The following is a 19909-nucleotide window of genomic DNA, read 5'->3' as shown; positions in this document are numbered from 1 at the left end:
TGACATCAACTCTCTTTTTCTGTGCCTTTACCTGTAAAATGAGGATGATAAAAGGGTAACTTGATGGTGGTGTTCTGGTGATTAAATAAATTAATATAAGCAGAGGGTAGAGAGTTGTCCATAAATGTGCTGTTTCTTTCTAATACTATATACACTTTAGCACAGTTAAACTAGTCAAGGGCATCCACTATTTACAACTTCTGTTGCAATGTATGTTCCTATTTCCTATATTTAATTTTAATTTTACATATCTTAAAGATTATGTTTCTTTTCAAGTGAGAACTATATTCCTATTATACTGTATTGGAATCTCAGCTGTTTTACATTTCTCAGGGAACCATTAAAGAACACAACCCTTTACAGGTTAGAAAAAAACATAAAGAAAAGAAAAAGAATTCTTTGGTTCTTAAGATATGGTTGATGTATAGGGATTTTATTTGGGGACTGCATACAGGTTATAGTTATAGAGAACAATAGAGAAGTCTCTCCAGTCTCAGCAGTGAAGGGATTCTGCGTAGACACAAGAGGGAGGAATCTCTAGTTCTTCCTGCAGAATGCCAGAGGATAGACCTCACAAGCAGCAGGTTAAGGATAAATAGAATTTTACTATTATTTTAAAGACTCAAGATTTGTTGTATTTGGAATGATAGAGCAAAACATAATCTTAAATTGGGTGGTTAAGTCATCACTTCAAATAAAAAAAAGAGAACTGCTGACTCTTTATAGCTCAAGATATAACATTCTCAATATATAGAAAATAATTAAATGGAGAACTTTTCTAGGGCTCAGTTATTTTATTATTTTCCAATAGATTTCTAAGACATCAATAATGAAATAAGAATGAAAGAGTAAAAATTAAATAATGGAAAAGCCTAAAGGGAGGCAAAAATATAAATAAAAGATAAAGGATATATTATGGAGGGAGGGGATAAATGAGAAAAGAATCCAAAATTCATGTTAAAGTAGTAATATTATTTGACATTAAAATTTGAAGTGCTGGGTGAATTTAAAATTTTTGTATGTATTATTGTAAACTACCATTCAATGGTGTCAATGATATAAAACTCATGTTAAATGTTTTACATTAAATTTCTTTGTGCATATTGCATTATTATGACTTTTGCCTGACATTTTATTTCATATCAGCATTACTTTTATGTGCCATTGGAGGTCCTTCATTTTTTATAATATTTCTGTTCATAAATAAAATATAAATGACATCAGCAGTGCCCAGTGTAGGTTTTGGTAAATTGTTCCGTTGCTCTAACTTACCCAAACTATTTGTATGTATTTATGTAAAGTTGTAATAAAAATTAATGTCAAGCTGTCATACAGATGTAATATATTGCTATAATATTTCTCATTCTCTTTTTTCTTAATATATTCTCTTTAATTGAAAAGGTTAATAGTTTCTAGTATTATAAGTTTACTTATAGAAAGAACTTGAATTTTCTACTTATAAATAATATTTTGTCACCTTTTTTATTTCAGACAAAATTTTATTTTTATATTAGCGGGAGCCTAGAAGAAAATAATGTATAAATATATTTTTGTTTAGGTTCAAATATACATATATTTATGACTATGGCACTTTAGAAGTAAGAAAAAATAACAAAATCTTGGGCAATTTGTTTCTCTCTTTTTGTTGCTTGAGATAATTCTTGAAAGGCATTTTAATCTTGATTTCTAACATCAGTTAATTGAAAGCTTCACAATCCTTAGTTTTCTTATCATTAATTATCACTACTATTAGGAGAACATAATAATTCACTTGAACTAATTTTTAGCTCAAAGATTAAGTGAATTAATATATATGATCTTTGTCTTATAAGGAGTATATACCATGCTGTTAACTATATAATGAATTCCTATCATTGTGTTTTTGGTTAAGTCACCAATTTTAATTTTCTTTAGTTTGTGGTTTAACCTTTTGAATGGTAAAATATTTACATGATATCTTACCTTAGATCTTTAGCTAAATTATAGATTACCAGAGTTGACCCAGTGTAAATTTTTGGTCATTCATAGGATGCATATTTTCTTACTAACTTAATTTTGAATGGACATAAACCTTGTGTTTTTCTGAGCTGCTTTCTTTTCTACAAGTTAATCACAGTATCATGATATATAAACACTTTTTTCCTGATAACACCTTAAAGTAGAAAGTTTGGAAAGTGATTTCAGTAATTGAAAAACAGAGATTATGGGTGCATTCATTGGATTACTACCTCTCGGGGCCTCAAACAGTTTTTCTGTGTGTTATATGATTTTAGGAAACACTGCATTGTGAATTTTAGAATAAATCACTTCCAGTTTTTAGAAACCTGTTGATGCTATTTATCGAATATAAAGATATTTAAAAAGTAAACCAATAAAGTACCTTTGAAAAATGTGAAAAATAGAGTGCTTAGTGGCGTCATGTAGATAAAACTTCATCTGTTCCTGGAAATCCAAAAGCCATAGTCATAAAGCAGCAATTTTAGATCATTCACGCTGGCTGAAAGGGTAAAAAATTACAGTGTATCTACCAAGCTAAGAGGCTCCTCCTGGTTGACAGCTCTCAAAGGGCCAAGTGGTGATTGTATTGACACATTAACTCTGGACCCCTCAAAGCCCTCTCAGGCCAGTGTGAACTACACATAGTAGGGAGTAGGACAGGATGCACCAGAGGGTTTCAATAGCTGAAAACCGGTCAGAAGCAGGTTGAATGTGAATGGTAGCTTTCAAGTTTCAAGCAGAGTTGTTTTGCTCTTTGTCCCTTAGCATCAGGAGAAAAGAGAAATGTTGAAAGTGTTACTAAGAAGAGATCTAAAGTAGAGGTCGTGGTCTTTTCCTCAGAGCAATGGACTTGTAAGCAATTCACCCTTATTCAACAGCACAGTGCCGGAAACACGCTGCCTGCCAGGGCGCTGCAGAGAGCAAACGGCAGAGGTCTGACAGGTCCTGGAGTCAGAGCAGCCCGTGGACGTCTGAGGATCAAGGCAGGACCATTCAGGTTCAATGTCAGAGACTCCTGGTGCTTGTGGTCACATTTGTGACATACCAGAAATAAATAAGCCAGTAAGATCTCTGAATTTGTTAACATCTTGCCAGTTTGGGGGACTTTTAGAAAGTCTGAATGTTGTAGTTTTCAAAAGAATAGGTTTTGGAATTTGACAGGTTGGTTGTGATACTCCAACTAGCCATGAGAATTTGGGGAAATGATTTAGCCTGAAAGCCTCAGGTTCCTCATCCTTAAAATAGGAATAATAATAATACCTACCATATAGGATTATTTGATTATATGCCATAACTTAGATAAAGCTCGAAACTTATAGTAGATCCTGGCTCATTTTAAGGGGTCAATAAATTATCTATTAGCATATAATTTTTGATAATACAATGTGGGAATGTTGCTACTTTTACGTATCAAAATCTAAGTATAAGAGATAATAAGAGGACTCATAGATTTCCCTGACTAGATAGAGAAAAATATCTTTCTAGTATGGAAAACTGCAACTATGAAAAAGAAATAACTTATAAACAAAAACAAACTCTTCAGCTAAGACTGACAGCCTCAAATATTGGCCAGGGAGACAGGTGAAAGCTGAGGGCATGTGAGCCGACCATGCTCGGCCAGCCTGCAGGAAAGCTCAGAACGATATTAAAACTCAATGATACTTGCTTTTTGTAGCTGGGCTATCAGAATTTTTTCTCCTCCACTCTTTTTTTATTTTGTATTTTTGTGGTTTCATTTATTTTATGCATGTGCATTTCTAACATAAGCCACTTCAAATACACTGAAGGTGGAAAGGATGTAAATACTGCAGAAGTAAATAAACACAGTATTTCTAGAGACTTTACTATACATGGAAATGATGACCAGCTCTCCCACCCTGCTTCCCCAAAAAAGAAAAGATAAGAAAAGATATTCTAGAATCTAGGTAGAATCAGAATACCAAAAAGACCAGGAAAGGAGTGCATGAAAGAACAGGAACTGTTTATGAATCCCAAAGTGGAAAGATTTGTGTGATGTTGCTGAGACTTAAACTGAAATGATACATGTTCTAAGTAATTCTAAGTGGTCAAACTACCTGCTCAGGAAACACAGAGTATACTCCGTATTGCTTTAGTTCATTTCAATTCATTCTTCTCTTTGCCAAATCTTAAATTAAAATATATCATTCTAATATTGAAAAACATTACCATAAATACAGGAACACAGGCGGGCCCAACTAAACATCCAGTTAGAGTGTGTTACATGCAGTGATTACAATGGCACACAGGTACCTAAGTAAAAGCAACCCACTCAGGGAACTGACCAGGTGGTCATACATATGCAAGAAATATAAAACTAATTTACACAGACCTGCTGGATTTCATCATATAATTTTCCCTCAAATGGTTTTTACTGCATTTTGCAATTTATAGCCCACTAATCTGGCATTCAATAAGGATACATTTTAAATATCATTTAGCAATCAAGGTAACTTGGGCCCCAGAGTAAAGTGAGTTTAATACTCCCCAGCTTCTTTATCTGCTAAATTCAATGTATTCTTACCCATGTATGTATAGACTTTAACCAATTATTTTCTAAAAATAAAACACAGATAATAATTTCCCCTTATTTCATATATACTCTTTATTCAATTAGTGAAGCATGGAAAACAAATAATTTACAACATAATCAACAGTTCAAATGCTATAGAAATGTTTACCCAAAACCTATGTACTCTTATTGATCAACATCACCCTGTTAAATTTAATTTTCAAATAAAATAAAAAAAATAATTATTGTCATTTTTTGTATCCAGTTGGCACACAACAATGCAATTAAATAAGAAGTTTTTAATGCATTTACAGACACTATAGCAATTGCCAGGGCCATTTCAAAAAAAAAATGGAAAAAAAATCTCTTTGTACTGGAAAATTAAACCAGATAATAGAGTCTTCTAAATTATTGGGTTTTTTTTTTTACAGTTTTATCTTTTGCCTTTCTTTCAAACTGAGGCCATTAAAGCCTTCAACAACAGAAATGTATTCCACAAATACATGCTTTATTTGTTCAAACTAGGTTCATACTGAAATATTTATGTCAACTGTTTTTAGCCTGTAAGGAATATTCTTAAACTGAAATTTAAAAATTCCTTTGGGCATTCATATAGTTCATTGACACAGGATCTAAAGTGTACTGCACAAAGGTGCATAATGAATGCCTTTCGATGATGCACTGACATTTCTAAGAAATGCCTTTGCCTCAAATCAGTCTGCTCAAACCAGCAAATGAGTTGACATTCAGAGCTTTAGGAAATGCTATGTGAATATTTTTCTCACTGTACAATAAAGATTCAATCACAGAACTGTCATAGGAAATTGAGAACCTGCCTTATGTTTTAAAGTTAATCTACCAGATTCATTTATTTATTTTACTTGTAAAAAGAATTGTACAAGTAGGAAAGCCTTTAGATGCATATTATTTTTTGTGATAGAGACAGAAAGAGAGACAGAGAGAGGGACAGATAAGTACAGGCAGACAGGAAGGGAGAGAGATGAGAAGCATCAATTCTTCATAGCAGCACCTTAGTTGTTCATTGACTGCTTTCCCATATGTGCTTTAACCTGGAGGCTCCAGTAGAGCAAGTGACCCCTGCTCAAGCCAGCAACCTTGAGCTCAAGCAGTGACCTTGGGTTTCAAGCCAGTGAACTCTGGGCTCAAGCCAGCATCATGAGGTCATGTCTATGATCCCATGCTCAAGCCAGAGACCCCATGCTCAAGCTGAATGAGCCCATGCTTTAAGCCGGTAACCTCAAGGTTTCAAACCTGGGTCCTCCATGTCCCAATCCAACGCTCTATCCACTGCTTCACCACCTGGTCAGCCTAGATGCATTTCTAATTCTAATAAGATCTATGTTGTTTGAGTTAAAATACTGTTGGTATCAATATAGTCAGTGAATTAAATCAACCACCTCTGACAAAGCATGTTTTTCTCCAACAAACATATATTAACTCTTGTTCATGATTAATTATCACTAATTGCTGTAACTATTAAACTGAACTCTTTAGCATTATGGAAAAGCCTTTGTTGTTGTTATTATTGTTTTATAAATAGACTATCAAAAAATTCACTCTGCAATAACAAGGTATATAAAAGGAGGTAGTAAGTCAAATGCAATAACTTTTCATGTCACATGAGGGACACTTCCCTCTTATTGATGGGAACCATAGCTAATAAGTGACAGATGCTTCCCACTCTCAAAAGTGCTCAAGCGTAGCACTGCATATCCCATTACCTCCAGGTTCTTGTAATTGAAACTTAAGACTCCTGGTCATAATTTAATCTAATCAAGGATATACTTTAAAGTTATAAGATCCAAATATTGCTAATTTCTTAAACTCTTTAGAATTTCTAGAGTGATCCTTTATTAGTGAATTACTTATAGTGTGTTAGATGTTGTTATAAGCACTTTCAATAATTTATCTTGTTGATTTTTATTTTAAAAATGTAGAATCTAAGCCTAAGGATATTAAATAACTGGTTTGAACTGCATAGCAGAGGCTAGAATTTGGAACAGGTAGTCTGACTATAGAGTCTACTAATTTAGAGATTGATAAGGTCAGGTCATAATGTAATTAATTTCTTCATTATGATTATTGAACAAGAATATAATAGTGTTGTGATTATATTTCTAAGTGGCATTAGTAATATATAACTTATTAATTGAAACTTCTGTTTAATATGTGTTTGTCATCTAAAATACTTTCCATTCATTTTGTTAGGCTTGCTCTGCAGCAACTAGAGATTGTATGTTACATATTAAAATTTTAACCTTTTTCAGTATTCATCTTTTATTTCTGTATTAATTTACTTTGTTTCAGCCAGTAAAAATGTGTGAAAAAAAAGCATTCAGAAATATCAATTTACTTTTAAACTAATCTTATGCTCACTAAGAATACAAATTCAATTTTTATTGATCTAAGCCTGTCATAGCCTAGAAAAAAATATACCTGATAGTTCAACTTGTATTTGCTTTTTGTCCTTATGAAGGGATAAGTGCGGTCTTTCCTTACCCATGGTTTTTCTTTCCATGGTTTCAGTTACTTACCATCAACCGTGGTCTAAAAATATTAAATGTGACATTTAAGAAATAAACAATTCATTAATTTTAAATTGTGTACTCTTCTGAGTAGAGTGAGGAAGACTCCTACTATCAGTTTTGTCCTGCTCAAGAATGACTCTTCCCTTTGTCTAGCATCTCCCGCCTAGAGATGCTCCCTGCTCGTTGGTTACTTAGTACCCATCTTGCGTATCACGTCTACTGTCATCGTATTGTGGTGCTTATGCTCAAATAACCCTTATTTTATTTAATAATGACAGAAAGTGCAAGAGTAGTGATGCTGGCAATTCGGATATGCCAAAGAGCTTTTAAGTGAAAAGGTGAAAGTTCTTTACCTAATAAGAAAGAAAAGTAAATTGTAACTGCTGAGGTATCTAAGAACTATGATAAGAATGAATTTTCTATTCATGAAGTTGTGAACAAGAAAAAGAGATCCATACTGGTTTTCTGTTGCACCTCAAAATTGCAAAATTTATGACAACCGTGCATTATAAGTACTTTGCTAAGATGGAAAAGGCATTAAATTTGTGGGTGGAAATGTTTTTGGAAAGTTTTCATAATTATATTTTTGAGGTACAGACTCTATTCACATATTTTTTATTAAAGTATATTGTTATACCTTATTCTGTTTTATTATTAGTTATTGTTAATATTTTGCTGTGCCTAATTTATAGATTATACTTTATCATAGGTATGTATGTAAGGGAAAAATCATTATATATTGGATAGTATACTGTCTGAGTTTTCAAGTATCCTTTGGGGAATCTTGGAACCATTTCTTACTAATAAGGGAGGACTATTCTATATAAAAAGTAGACATTTTAGTATACTAAATTTTAAAAACAATTTAGCCTTTGGTGAGGGTCTGGGTGGGAAAGGATCAACCCTAAATGAATAAAGTATGTTGAAAACATGGAGAATATATTCAACATTTTCTAAAAATTGCTCTTTATAAAAAAAGACCAATGGTACAATATAGATTGTGAGAATGTAGATATTTCTATTTAAAGAAATGCCACATGTTTCAATGGTCTGGTCTACATCAAAGTTTATATTTGTTAGAAAACGATTCATGTGGTAGGTTTAAAAATCCTTTATTTTGAAATTGCTCATATGGAGTAGCTGTAAAGTAATATGACATTATAAATTAAATGAATTTTGTGTATCAGTAATGAAAAATGTATGAAGGTTGAATGGCATAAATATATGATATCTAAGATATGTTGATTTTGCTAAAAATTCTCTTTATAGTATAATATTTTTAGTGTACTTGGGAACTGAAACATTCTGGTAAAAGTAATGTGATATGTCCTTTGCAAGTTTCACAGGGCTTAGGTACTTTAAAGAAAACTGTATATTTTGGGGGGACCGATGGAAGTATTTGTTCTTACTCAAAACTGACTATATCATCAAAGTTTTATCTACTTCGTAGTTTCACTCAATTTTATTTTTGAGAAGTTTAGTCTTAATAGATTGATTAAATGAAACAAAACTGAGAGGGCAGAGATCTAGGTTATATTTTTGCAAAAACTATCTAATTTTCCTTAAAGCAAGATAATTGTAAAGAAATGGATATATGTGTGTCTGTTTAAATTAACATGTTGTTTAAATTGTTCATTGTACATGTTATCACATACTTATTTCTTTGGTAGTTTTCCTGAAATACTTTGGATTTTGTTACATCCAGTGGTTCCATTTAACTTTGACCCAGATACTACTCTCCTGGGCAATAGAATTTAGTAAAAATTTATAAATGTGTAATGAGTCTAAAGTGGTAGTAAATGATGTCAGACAGATATCCATCAGAATGAGGAGTTAACATCTGTATCTGCATTACATTCTAATTAATGGCTCTGTCTGATACTGAAAAGTGTGAAATTGCTCATGTACATGTGATGGAATGTCTATTTTTAGTTTAGAAATTAAAACTCTTCTTCATCACTGCAGTTAGTTTTCAAGTAATTTGTAGAGAAATGACTTTGAATGTGTGTATTAGAGTCAATTAGTGATCTTATATTTTTGTAGTAACTCCTATGTGTCAAGTCTTCCTCAACATAAACTATGTTCTATAATTCAATTTTTGAAAAAGCCTTTAGAGAAAGAGACTTTGATTCATTAAATGCGAAGAAAAAATCTAGAAAACCACATTAGGACAGTGTTTAAGTAAATTAAGCAGTAATGGGTGAAGTGAACAGTTTAAGAAGTAAATATCATAATATCTTGTCAAGATAGCAAGAACTTACTGATGTTTAAGCCAAACAGGAAAAAACTTAATAATGCTAGGAAATTGCAGTATTTTAAAATGTATGTTAAAATAAGTTGAATTGTGTAGTATTTAACTATTTAAAAGTTTACCACCAACTTTTCAGTCTCATATTTTTATAAAACCACAGTTACCTTATGATGTGTGTTAACAAAATATTGCTTTCTCAGTCTTAACATAATCACTGGGTTTTGAAACTCAGCTTCCACTTCTAGAATATGACAGGGTTAGGCATGAATTTTAGAGATTCTTTACTTCTACTACCTTTAGGATTTCTCTATCCTCCAGTTTCTTATACATTTCCTCTCCCCTCTTCTTAAACTAGTCTGATTTGGATTCTTCCTCGTCCAGTGATTCCATCATCTCCTAACCAATCTGAATAATTATCACCAACCCCATATGTTATTCCATTTCTCAACTTGTCTTGATGTGACCAGAGACAGAACTCAAATGCTGCACTTGCTTAAATCACTTTGTAAACCAAGCCAAGCAGAATGGAAGCAGAACAGGAAAAGAGGAGGGATGAAGAAAGGGTCTGCAGAATCATTTCTGAGGCTGTTCTGTCATACATAGTACAAATAAGTACCTGCATGATAACAGTTGGCATGTCATGCAATGTTTTTTAAAAGTATTTTACTCTCTACAGATAGACTTAGTGTTTAAAAAAATCAAGTAAGTCAGTAGCTATTATATATGTATGTGTGTAGGTATACATGAGTATTATGCAACCTCCTCTTTTTCTCCACAATGTTTTAAAGTGTTATATAATTTCTTCTGCTCTATTGAAATAATTTTATTTCTTCCAACAATCATTGACAGTCCTTCTTCTCATACTAAAAATGTTCCTTCTGGCCCATGTAGCATTCAATGGATGTGTTAGATTTACTGTCTCAGTTAATCGTAATGACAATACTATGTGGTTTACATTTTTATCATGCAGTTTTACAGATGAGTACTTCAGGTTGTGGAGAAGTTAAATCTTTTGTTCCAAATCACCTTTCCTACCTTTTCTCTGGATCTCCTGCCCTTGTGCTGCATCACTAGTCACAGGATAGTACTTGGGGTTTTTCAGAGGATCCACATACCAGGCACTCTTATTCTTCTGCATGCTTATAGTGTTTCCCCTGCCAAGATGCTCCCTTCTCACACACTGGTCTGTCCCGGCTAACTCCTTCTCCTTCGTAAAGAGCACCATAGAGGTTACTTGGGAAACCCTTTCCCATTGTCCCCATTGTCTCCGTAGAATCAGTCACCCCTGAGTTTCCTTTACATTTTTCATGTTTTGACTTGTTTGTTTATGTATTTCTTGCTCTGACTGGATTGTTCCATTTTTAAGGAACAAAGACCTATGTAAGTACCTGACATGCGTTAGATTCTCATCCTTATTGACTCAATTCTGGGTAAGCGCAAATCCTAGTTTATAAGGTAGTAGATAAAAATCTAGTTAGAATTACAATTTTTATTTTTTAAAGTTTAATATTTAATTATAGTTTAACTCTTTAAAACATTCTGTATATTTCAATTCATATGAGCCTCTGCCAGAAGAGATTGGAGCCATCTGTGTACACCTATAATTTTGTGCAGAATGCCACTCCCTTGTGGGAAGTCTTTGTATCTTTTTCATTAGAATTCATTTGTCAACCATTTACTGTTAGGCAATTCACTAATCAGTTGTCAGGTGAGCTTTGTTCTTACCCACAGTGGGGCACATAGAAAAATCATAAAACATGGTGAGAGACCTTAGATTTCAGCTGGGGTAACATATATAATACACAGAAAATTTAGTTATAAATACTCTTAATCCGCAACCGTAAGACATCAGTTGGTTACTGAAGACAGACTGAAGACCACTTGTAGTTAATTAGCCTAGTTATCCTAATACCACTCTGCAGGTTACTACAAACTGTCATCCAAAACTGTGCAGGAGAGAAAAATTCCATCTGCCATTCCTGTAGCAATGTTATAAAACCAAACTTTCCTAGCCTGGCAAAGGCTTCCTTTTTTGAATGAATGCCATCCCTGACTTTTATTTAAAGTTCAGTAAGTAAGGCCAATGTATGTCGCTAATTTCATAGAATATCTTGGTCTCCTGTGGTAGCCTTAAATTGTTCTAGTCCTTTTGATTACTCATAGCTATATAAGGTACCGTATCTTGCTTCTTGTATTTCTATAGAGTTGCTACTTGCTTCGTTGGCCAACCCGTTCATATCCTAAATTTGTGTTTTTAAAATTAGCTCTGGCAATGCAAATCATCCCAGGACCTTATATTTTATTCTCTTTAACCTATCAAATAGCAATTTGATTGCTTCTGTTCCTTTTTTTTCTTTAAGTGATTTTGAAAATAAGTAAACTTAGATTTTTTCCTTTATTGTAGTACATTCTTCTCAGTGAAACTGCATTTGTGCCCTATTCTTCTTAGCTTCAAAGTTTAATAGTGTGAGTATGTGTGTATACTGTTTCTCATAGACTTTTTCACCAAGTAAGTACTTTCTATTTTTTTGTCCTTTTTTTTATAGTAACATCAGTAACAAAACTAATAATTAACTTTTATTTGATTTTTATATAGGGGTAATTCATTTCTGCTGGTTATAATCACTAAAATTTTATGGCCATATAATATGGTTTATTGTTTTGTTTCATGGTGGAGCTTTTCTTTATTGTTTATTTTCAGAAACTATGCTTTTCTTATTTTCACAGGTAAAAAGATGGCCTATCAAAAGGTCAATGCAGATCAGAGAGCTCCAGGACATTCACAGTACTTAGATAATGACGAACTTCAAGCCACTGCCCTGGACTTAGAGTGGGACATGGAAAAGGAACTGGAGGAACCTGATTTTGACCAGTTCCAGATAGAGAGTGCCGAGAACCAGAACCTGGAGAATTCAGAGACTGTAGACCTCAATCTTGATTCCATTCACCCAGCAACTTCCCCTAAAGGCAGGTTTCAGCGACTTCAAGAAGAATCTGACTTTGCTCCCCGCTATACAAGATCCATACCCAGAAGCGACCACTGCAACTTCAACCGCCTTTTAAAAATACTTTGTACAGCCATCATTTTACTTATTTTTGGAATTCTGATAGGCTATTATGCACATAAAAATTGCCCTTTAAATGCTACATCTTCAGGAACACTTGATCATCAGTTATATCAAGATATTCTGAAGACAATTCAAGCAGAGGAAATTAAGATGACTTTCAGGTAGGTATCGAAGAAATGATGTTTGTGGGAGGCATTTCCTGGGAAGGAAGTACCAGGGAGTGTTGAGCAGGTGCTTTGCCATGCTTTAAGATTAATCTTGCAAGTGGAGAGACCTAATTTGTCAGCATATTCTTCCCAGAGGGGTTGCATATTTTCAGATTGATGATATTGTAATACAAATTTATGATACTGTTTTATTAATGGATAATAAGAACTCTAACTACTCTGAAGACTGAAAGACATGAACTAGTTTGTTATCTCCATCTTGGGAAGTCCAGTAGGCCAAATCGAGATGCGGAGACTGCTGGATGTACATGTAATAAAAACAAAGGCATTAATCATATGATTGAATTTTTAATGACCTCAGAATAAAATAAACCTGCTTTATGTGCAGAAGTAACTGCTTCTTATGGTCATGAACTAACAAGCACTGGTAGTATTTAGTCTCCTGCATCCCTGAGCTTCCCAATGAGCATGTTTGTATCAAAACACATGGGATTCTATATATCAGGCTACCCTAAAAACTCATCTCTATCTTTAAGGTAAGTTTGTGTATGACTTGTTTCACCATAATATGTTGATTTTTAAGTTAAGTAGTAAGAAAATATTTTTTATCAGGCCTTAATGTGAGTTCTCGGACAAAGCTTCATTGATGTCACACAACCAGAGGATAATTTGAAAATTTTGTTGTTTGTTATATTATTATTCTATATGTTGTTGTAAATGTTCTGTAGTTTACATATTTGGTGAAGTAAGGAACTGTTAGTGGAAGATTAGATACTGACTTACAAACAGATTTCCATACTTGCTGAGCAAACAGTCCTAGGTGAATCATGAGGGTGTTGTTTGTAGGTGGATGAAGAAGAGGCTTACTGCTTTCTCAGGGTATTTTTCTTGGGTTACACTGACTTATTGCAAGCAAGGTGTCGGCATGTGTACATTTCTAGGGATCATCTAGGGAGCATGTCCAATGAAAACGTATTGTTTATGTGCTGAAATATCATAGGTATTGATGTTGGTGCATTGTAATTCTTTTCCTGAAGATTACATCTGAATGACTAATGGAATTTGTTTTCTACACTCTTCTGTGTCTTCCAATCACTGTCGTATATGAATCTTTTAACATGTTATGTTCAGATAGTAACACTTTCCATGGTATTTCCTAATGTAAAATTGTTTATTTTGAATTAAGCTAAAAGATAACCATTGCTTTATAACTAGTGATTGTATCAGTCAGGATCCAACTGGGATAACAGAAAAAAATCACTGAATAGTTAAGGTAGAGGGAATTTAAAGTATGGAAATTATTCTGTTGGTGATGGAAAACTGACAAGCTGATCTGAGTACACTAAGGTAGCCCAGAGATTAACAATAAAATGAAGCTATTACTAAACCGAGGCAAGAGGGACAAAGGAATTTGAATTAACTAGGTGGAAGTTGGAACATTCCACTCACTAGTTGGAACTAGTGAGCTAGTTAAAAAAAAAAAAAGAAAAAAAATGTCTATAACTTCATTCTGGACATGCATTATACTACAAAAGTATCTTCTAAAAAAAGATCCATGGGTTTAATTTCTTCTTAATATTAAGACTAATTATATTTTTCCTGAGCAACTGCTTAGTTTTTAATTTATACATACATTAACTCTTGGAACCTAGCCTGCTTCCCTTATACTTTGACTTTTAGCAAGTTCAGAGTCAAAGTTGTATTGAAATGGTAAGGAATTTATTGGCATACATTCTGTGTGCTAACCATTTATTTTCTTTCCTTATATTCCTTTTTTTTTGCAGAGACAGAGAGAGTCAGAGAGAGGAATAGATAGGGACAGAGAGACAGGAACGGAGAGAGATGAGAAGCATTAATCATCAGTTTTTCGTTGCAACACCTTAGTTCATTGATTGCCCTCTCATATGTGCCTTGACCATGGGCCTTCAGCAGACCAAGTAACCTCATGCTCGAGCCAGCGACCTTGGGTCTAAGCTGGTGAGCTTTGGTCAAGCCAGATGAGCCCGTGCTCAAGCCAGTGACCTCGGGGTCTCGAACCTGGGTCCTCCGCATTCCAGTCTGACGCTCTCTCCACTGCACCACCGCCTGGTCAGGCCTGACTTTTTTCTTTACTTGTCTTATTTTTTCCCCACATTGTGGGCATCTTTAAAATTTTACTTATGTCCTCTTTTTAAATAGGTAGCTAGTTTTAAATTTTTGAATGTATAATTAAATGAAGGCATTCATTATTTTCCTCATAAAAGGCATTGCTTGACAGTAAGACTTATGTTATCCTCTAAACTCAAATATCATCAAAATATGTATTTCAAAGCTAGCTTCAAAAATATAACTATGAACTATTATTAATCTAGGCAATATTCAGTTCCTGGACAGATTCACAATTATACTCTATCAAATAGCCACAGTGTTTTCCTTATTGAGACAATAGATTTTTCTTTAGAAAAGAGTATTTTTAGTACAAATATGTTTACAGTAACTTTCTCCAAAATATCTCATCCCTCACAGTCATGATGACCACATGATTTATGGGTTCCTGCTTGTACTAAGTCACCGTACCACTAACTCTGTACATCACGGTTTCCTGTTGTGTTTTCCATCAATTTATGATCAGTTTTAGCCTCTCACTGGCGCACTGTTTTGTTCATCATTTGCTATCTCTCTTTTTTATTGGACCTTCATTTCTGACCATGCTCTAAAATTACTTTAGTTCTTGCCAAACATCCTAACACTGTAAAATATGATAGATATTATTTATAGTAGATTACACTATAGATTCCATTGGAAATTGATCAAATTGGCTTTGCTCACCATTAGGCTTCTATTGTCTAGCAGACATTAAATAAACATTTTTATAAGGGAAGAAATAAATGCACAAATAAGTGAGAAGCAGATCTGTGTTTAATTGATCAATTATATATTTGAATTTTTTTTGCTTACCATTTAAATTTTTCATATAAGTATATTCAAAATAGTTTGAATATAATTCTTACTTATAATATAATTATAAAATACCACTTTCTATTATATAATTACATTATAATTAACCAGAAGTTATATTATGCCATGCTTTAAATAAGTGAAACTCATATAAAACCAGATACTGTAAAAATGTTAAAGTACCAATTTTGATATCTCAGTTTTATCTGAGGCTTGGAGACAATTGATACTAATTTTATACTAGGTTCAGAATATAGAACTTAAATTAAAAACAAAAAAGTATATGACCCTGGCTGATTGGCTCAGCGGTAGAGCATTGGCTCAGTGTGTGGAAGTTCTGGGTTTGATTCCCAGTCAGGGCACACAGAAGTGCCCATCTGCTTCCCCACCCCTCCCCATTCTCTTCTGTCTCTCTATCTTTCTCTTCCCCTCACTCAATCATGGCTCTGTTGGAGCAAGTTGACACTGGGTGCTGAGGATGGCTCCATAGCCTCCTCTCAGGTGCAAAAAAATAGCTCAGTTGCCAAGCAATGGAGCAATGGTCCCAGGTGGGCCGAGCATCACCTGGGGTGGGCTTGCTGGGTGGATCTTGGTCTGGGTGCATGTGGGATTCTGTCGCTTTGCCTCTGCACTTCTCACTTAAGAAAAAAAAATTTTTAAATAAGAAAAGCATAAAACCCTGTGATGACCACCCAGCTGTAGCTTATGAAAAATTGGAGGCAGTAAGAAAAAAGGACTCTGGCAAGATCTGCTAGTAGTGTTGTTATCAATATCTTCTCAAGGAGGAAGCCTAAAGTCCTATGAAAAAATGGTTTAACAGAACTACTTGGAAGAACTTGATATAATGCACACACCGAGTATTTGATTCCTGAGAAATATGAGCAATAAGACTTCGACTGGCTAGTTAATGATAAAAGTGTAAAAGGAAAAGGTGGTAGTATTAAGAGACCTATGGCAATGTTTACTTCCGGGACTCTCTGCAGGTTGGGGTTGGAGAGGGAGTACCTACCAAGGAGGCACAAGAGGAAAATCCAGCCAGCAGTCCTGTAGAGTCAGAGAGCATAAACCTACCTCATGGGAGTGTCATATGAGGACATTTTGCTCCCACTATTCCCTAGCCTCTGTTTCAACCCTGCCCGTGTCAGGAGCTCTGAGGAAGGAGGGATAGAAACACAAAGCCAAGGAAAAGCTGTTACTCTCCCTTCTTTGACTTCAGTGCTCCCTGTCTCCAAATAGTCAAAAAGTAGGGGACAGTCAAAGCTCTGACTATTCAATGACTGACCACTTTAATTACTCACTGGAGAAACTCAAGGTAATTAACAGTGACCAGGGTTACCAGTTTGTTATCTAGGAACAGTGGAAAAACTAGCTACAACAAATAAATGTGAATTGGAAAAAAATATGTTTTATGTTTACATCCCTGTTATGCCTGCTCAATGTAGAGGTTCTTCATGTATTATTTTCCTGTGTAGTAGTTTAGAAAATAACATATTTTAATAATGTGTTAATTCATAGAGAATTATTGGTAGACATATTGATGTCATATCCCAGTTTAAAAGCCTACTTACTCGATAATAAAGTTCACATAAGTTAAAGTGAGCCAAGAATTTGTTATCATGTTGACCAAATAAAAGAAAATAAATCACAAGTTTAGTTACACTTGATAGTGTTTATAGGCATGGTCAAAATTAACATAGGAATATGAAGACAATATAATGTATGTTTAAATGTGTGTGTATTAGTCAATCTTCTAATAAGATTCTCTTGATCACTTCTATGTTAACTTGTTGCTATTTGAAAAATGTATTTACTCTATTACATCATCATTGGTTTATTTCTTCCACGTGTTTTCTGTATAAGCAGATAGGATATCAGTATCCAAATATATATCAAATATATCCAGATAAATCAGAATCAAAATAAACTCTATTTAATGTATGCTTTTGGCACCTTGGAACAATAACAAGTTTATTCTAAGCTTCAAAACAGGAAGCTAGGCTTACACAATAATCTGCAAACAACAATTATTCATTGGATTGGGTCTTAAAATATGGAATCTGGATCCAGTCAGCTCCGGGAACTCAGGAGCCATAGTTCTCTGATGTTCACTTAAGTTTTGATCCACCCAGCTGACTTATCTCCCTTTCCATCTACACTATGTTTTGTTTGCCTTATTTTTTTTCCCCCAATACCAACTGCTATGTGTATGACCTAACACATTAGTCTTCCCATTCCTATTCTCAAGAATGAAAGGATTATTGTCCTTTGGGGAGCTAGGGACATTTGTGATTCTGTCAAGGGTTTATCCTTAGTATAATCAGCTCTTTCCAGTTGGAATGCTGGTCACCTGGTAGAAAACAGGCTTAACTAAGGCTATAGAGAGAGCTCCTTAACTTAGAAGAAACTAAATGTGACAGGTACAATGTTTTATTTCTATTATATAATAAAATCACCAAACCGTTATCATACATATTATTAAATAAATGATATTGATGTGTGTATGCATATACATACTAAAGATTATAAGTACAATCCTGAACAGAGCAAAATATTTTAAAACTTCAGAATTTGTATACAAATATAACATCATAATAATAAAATATTTAAAATGGATGAACCAGTGAGGTTAAGTATATTTTTTAATGCAGGAACAAGTTGCCTTTTGGCAGCTTTATATGCTATGAAATAGTGAGAGGAAAAGGAGAAAATATATTATACTATAATTATGATTAATATGGTATCTTATTTTTAAAGAAAGGGGCATTATTGTCTTTCTTACTTAAAAGTCCAATATATAAAAAAAGTTATAAAGATTAAAGCAAAAGCCACCCATAATTCAACCCCATTTTTTATCATTTTCTTAATATTTTTCTGTCAATCAGCAATATCATATTATGCCATGTTTATTCTTTTGATATCTACTTTATAATTATTTTCACTTACAATACAGTTAGAACCATTTTTTAGTCCAGTAAATATAGAGGTAAATCATTACATTAGCATACTGCTGGTATTCTATTATGTCTATGTCCTGAATTTCTTTAAAATGGACATATGGATTATTCCTACAAATATTATTGTACATAAGTCTTTGTGTGCTTATTTAATTATTCTCTTCTGATAAGTTCCTAGAAGGTAATCACAGATTCAGGAAGTTTCAATTGTGTGATTTGTGTTACCAAGTGCCTTGCAGAGCTGCTAGCTTTTCAGGTTCTCATTATTTTTTACTTATTTTGATAGGCCAAAAATAATGTTGACAGACCTTTATATTTTCATTGACCATTTGTATTTATTTTTGCATGAACTACTTTTATAGTATGTTCCTCATGAATTTTTTAGGTCTTTTCCCATGGCCTTTACAGGTTTAAAAACAAAAAACATTGTAATCTACTATTTTATATATGATATCCTATCTTTCTGGATTCAATTTAGCAGACATATTTTAATTTTTAACAAATAAAATGAAATTGATTTGGACAGGGGCAATGTTTTTTTTTTATAATTATCTGGTTTGGTATGTAATTAAGCATGAGTTAAGTTATACTGTGAAATGATCTTTACAAACATAAGTAGAACACCGTATTTCCTTAGCAAGTAATTAACTCTTTAAAAAGTTTAGGAAATGTTATAAATGATCTTCAACAGGACATAAATGAATGAGACCTTATCTGAACACCTAAGCAATATGCAATATTGTTTTGGATACCAGTGCATGTTAGTAATTACTTAAAAATAAATTAGAATCCCAAATAAAATTTATTTTCTCTTCTTATGAAATACAGTTTTAAAGACGGTTCTTTTCTCCCTCTCTTCTTTCTTCTTTTTCTACTCCCCCCCCCCTTCATTTCCTTTTGGCAACAAGAACACATTTAGTAATCAAATGTATAACTTGAGCGGTACATATTGCAATCTCAATCAAACCTTGTCATTAGCACTATTTGTTAGGTTACCTGGTTTAATGACATGAAGCTAAAGGAATGACAAATTCGCTGCATTCATCATGCCACTTCCTGTTTTATGCCTCATTCATTCTTATGATAGTCATAGCTCTATTTTTCACTGTGCTCAGAACTTGCCACAGAATCTTTCTCAATCCAATACTTAGGCAGCACTTCCTAATTGATCAGGTGTGCACAAAAGTGTTCAAAAATTTGTCCTATGTTATCCCTATACTGGATCACATTCTCGTCCAGTTATTCCCATCCGGGATCACATCATAAGAATTAGTTTCACTTAAATTATAGTGATGGATTTCTCCTGTTTGTGAAGGGGAAACCCTTACTTCTATCAGACCACCTAACTACAGCAAGAACCTTAGAGCAATGGCTAGCATCCCCTGCCAAAAAGTCCAGAATCTTAGAACTCTACTTGTTAGCATCTACTGTATTTTTATGAACCTTCTTAAATTA

At 33.6% G+C, this 19909-nt stretch overlaps 1 protein-coding gene across 6 annotated transcripts in view; it reads left to right on the top strand.

Moving 5' to 3' along the window:
- NAALADL2 (N-acetylated alpha-linked acidic dipeptidase like 2) overlaps positions 1-19909 on the top strand; it is a 1156801-nt gene that overhangs the window by 344676 nt on the left and 792216 nt on the right. For all 6 annotated transcript variants that reach the window (XM_066347123.1, XM_066347120.1, XM_066347117.1 and 3 more), the window contains one exon: positions 12056-12557. In XM_066347123.1, coding sequence (XP_066203220.1) covers positions 12064-12557 — 494 coding nt within the window. In that variant the 5' untranslated portion in view covers positions 12056-12063. The remainder of the gene's footprint in view (positions 1-12055; positions 12558-19909) is intronic.

This window comes from Saccopteryx leptura, chromosome 8, assembly GCF_036850995.1.
Source record: "Saccopteryx leptura isolate mSacLep1 chromosome 8, mSacLep1_pri_phased_curated, whole genome shotgun sequence".
Taxonomy (NCBI): Eukaryota; Metazoa; Chordata; class Mammalia; order Chiroptera; family Emballonuridae; genus Saccopteryx; species Saccopteryx leptura.
Note: the sequence above shows the minus strand (reverse complement) of the source record. Positions and strands in the feature narration are given on the sequence as shown.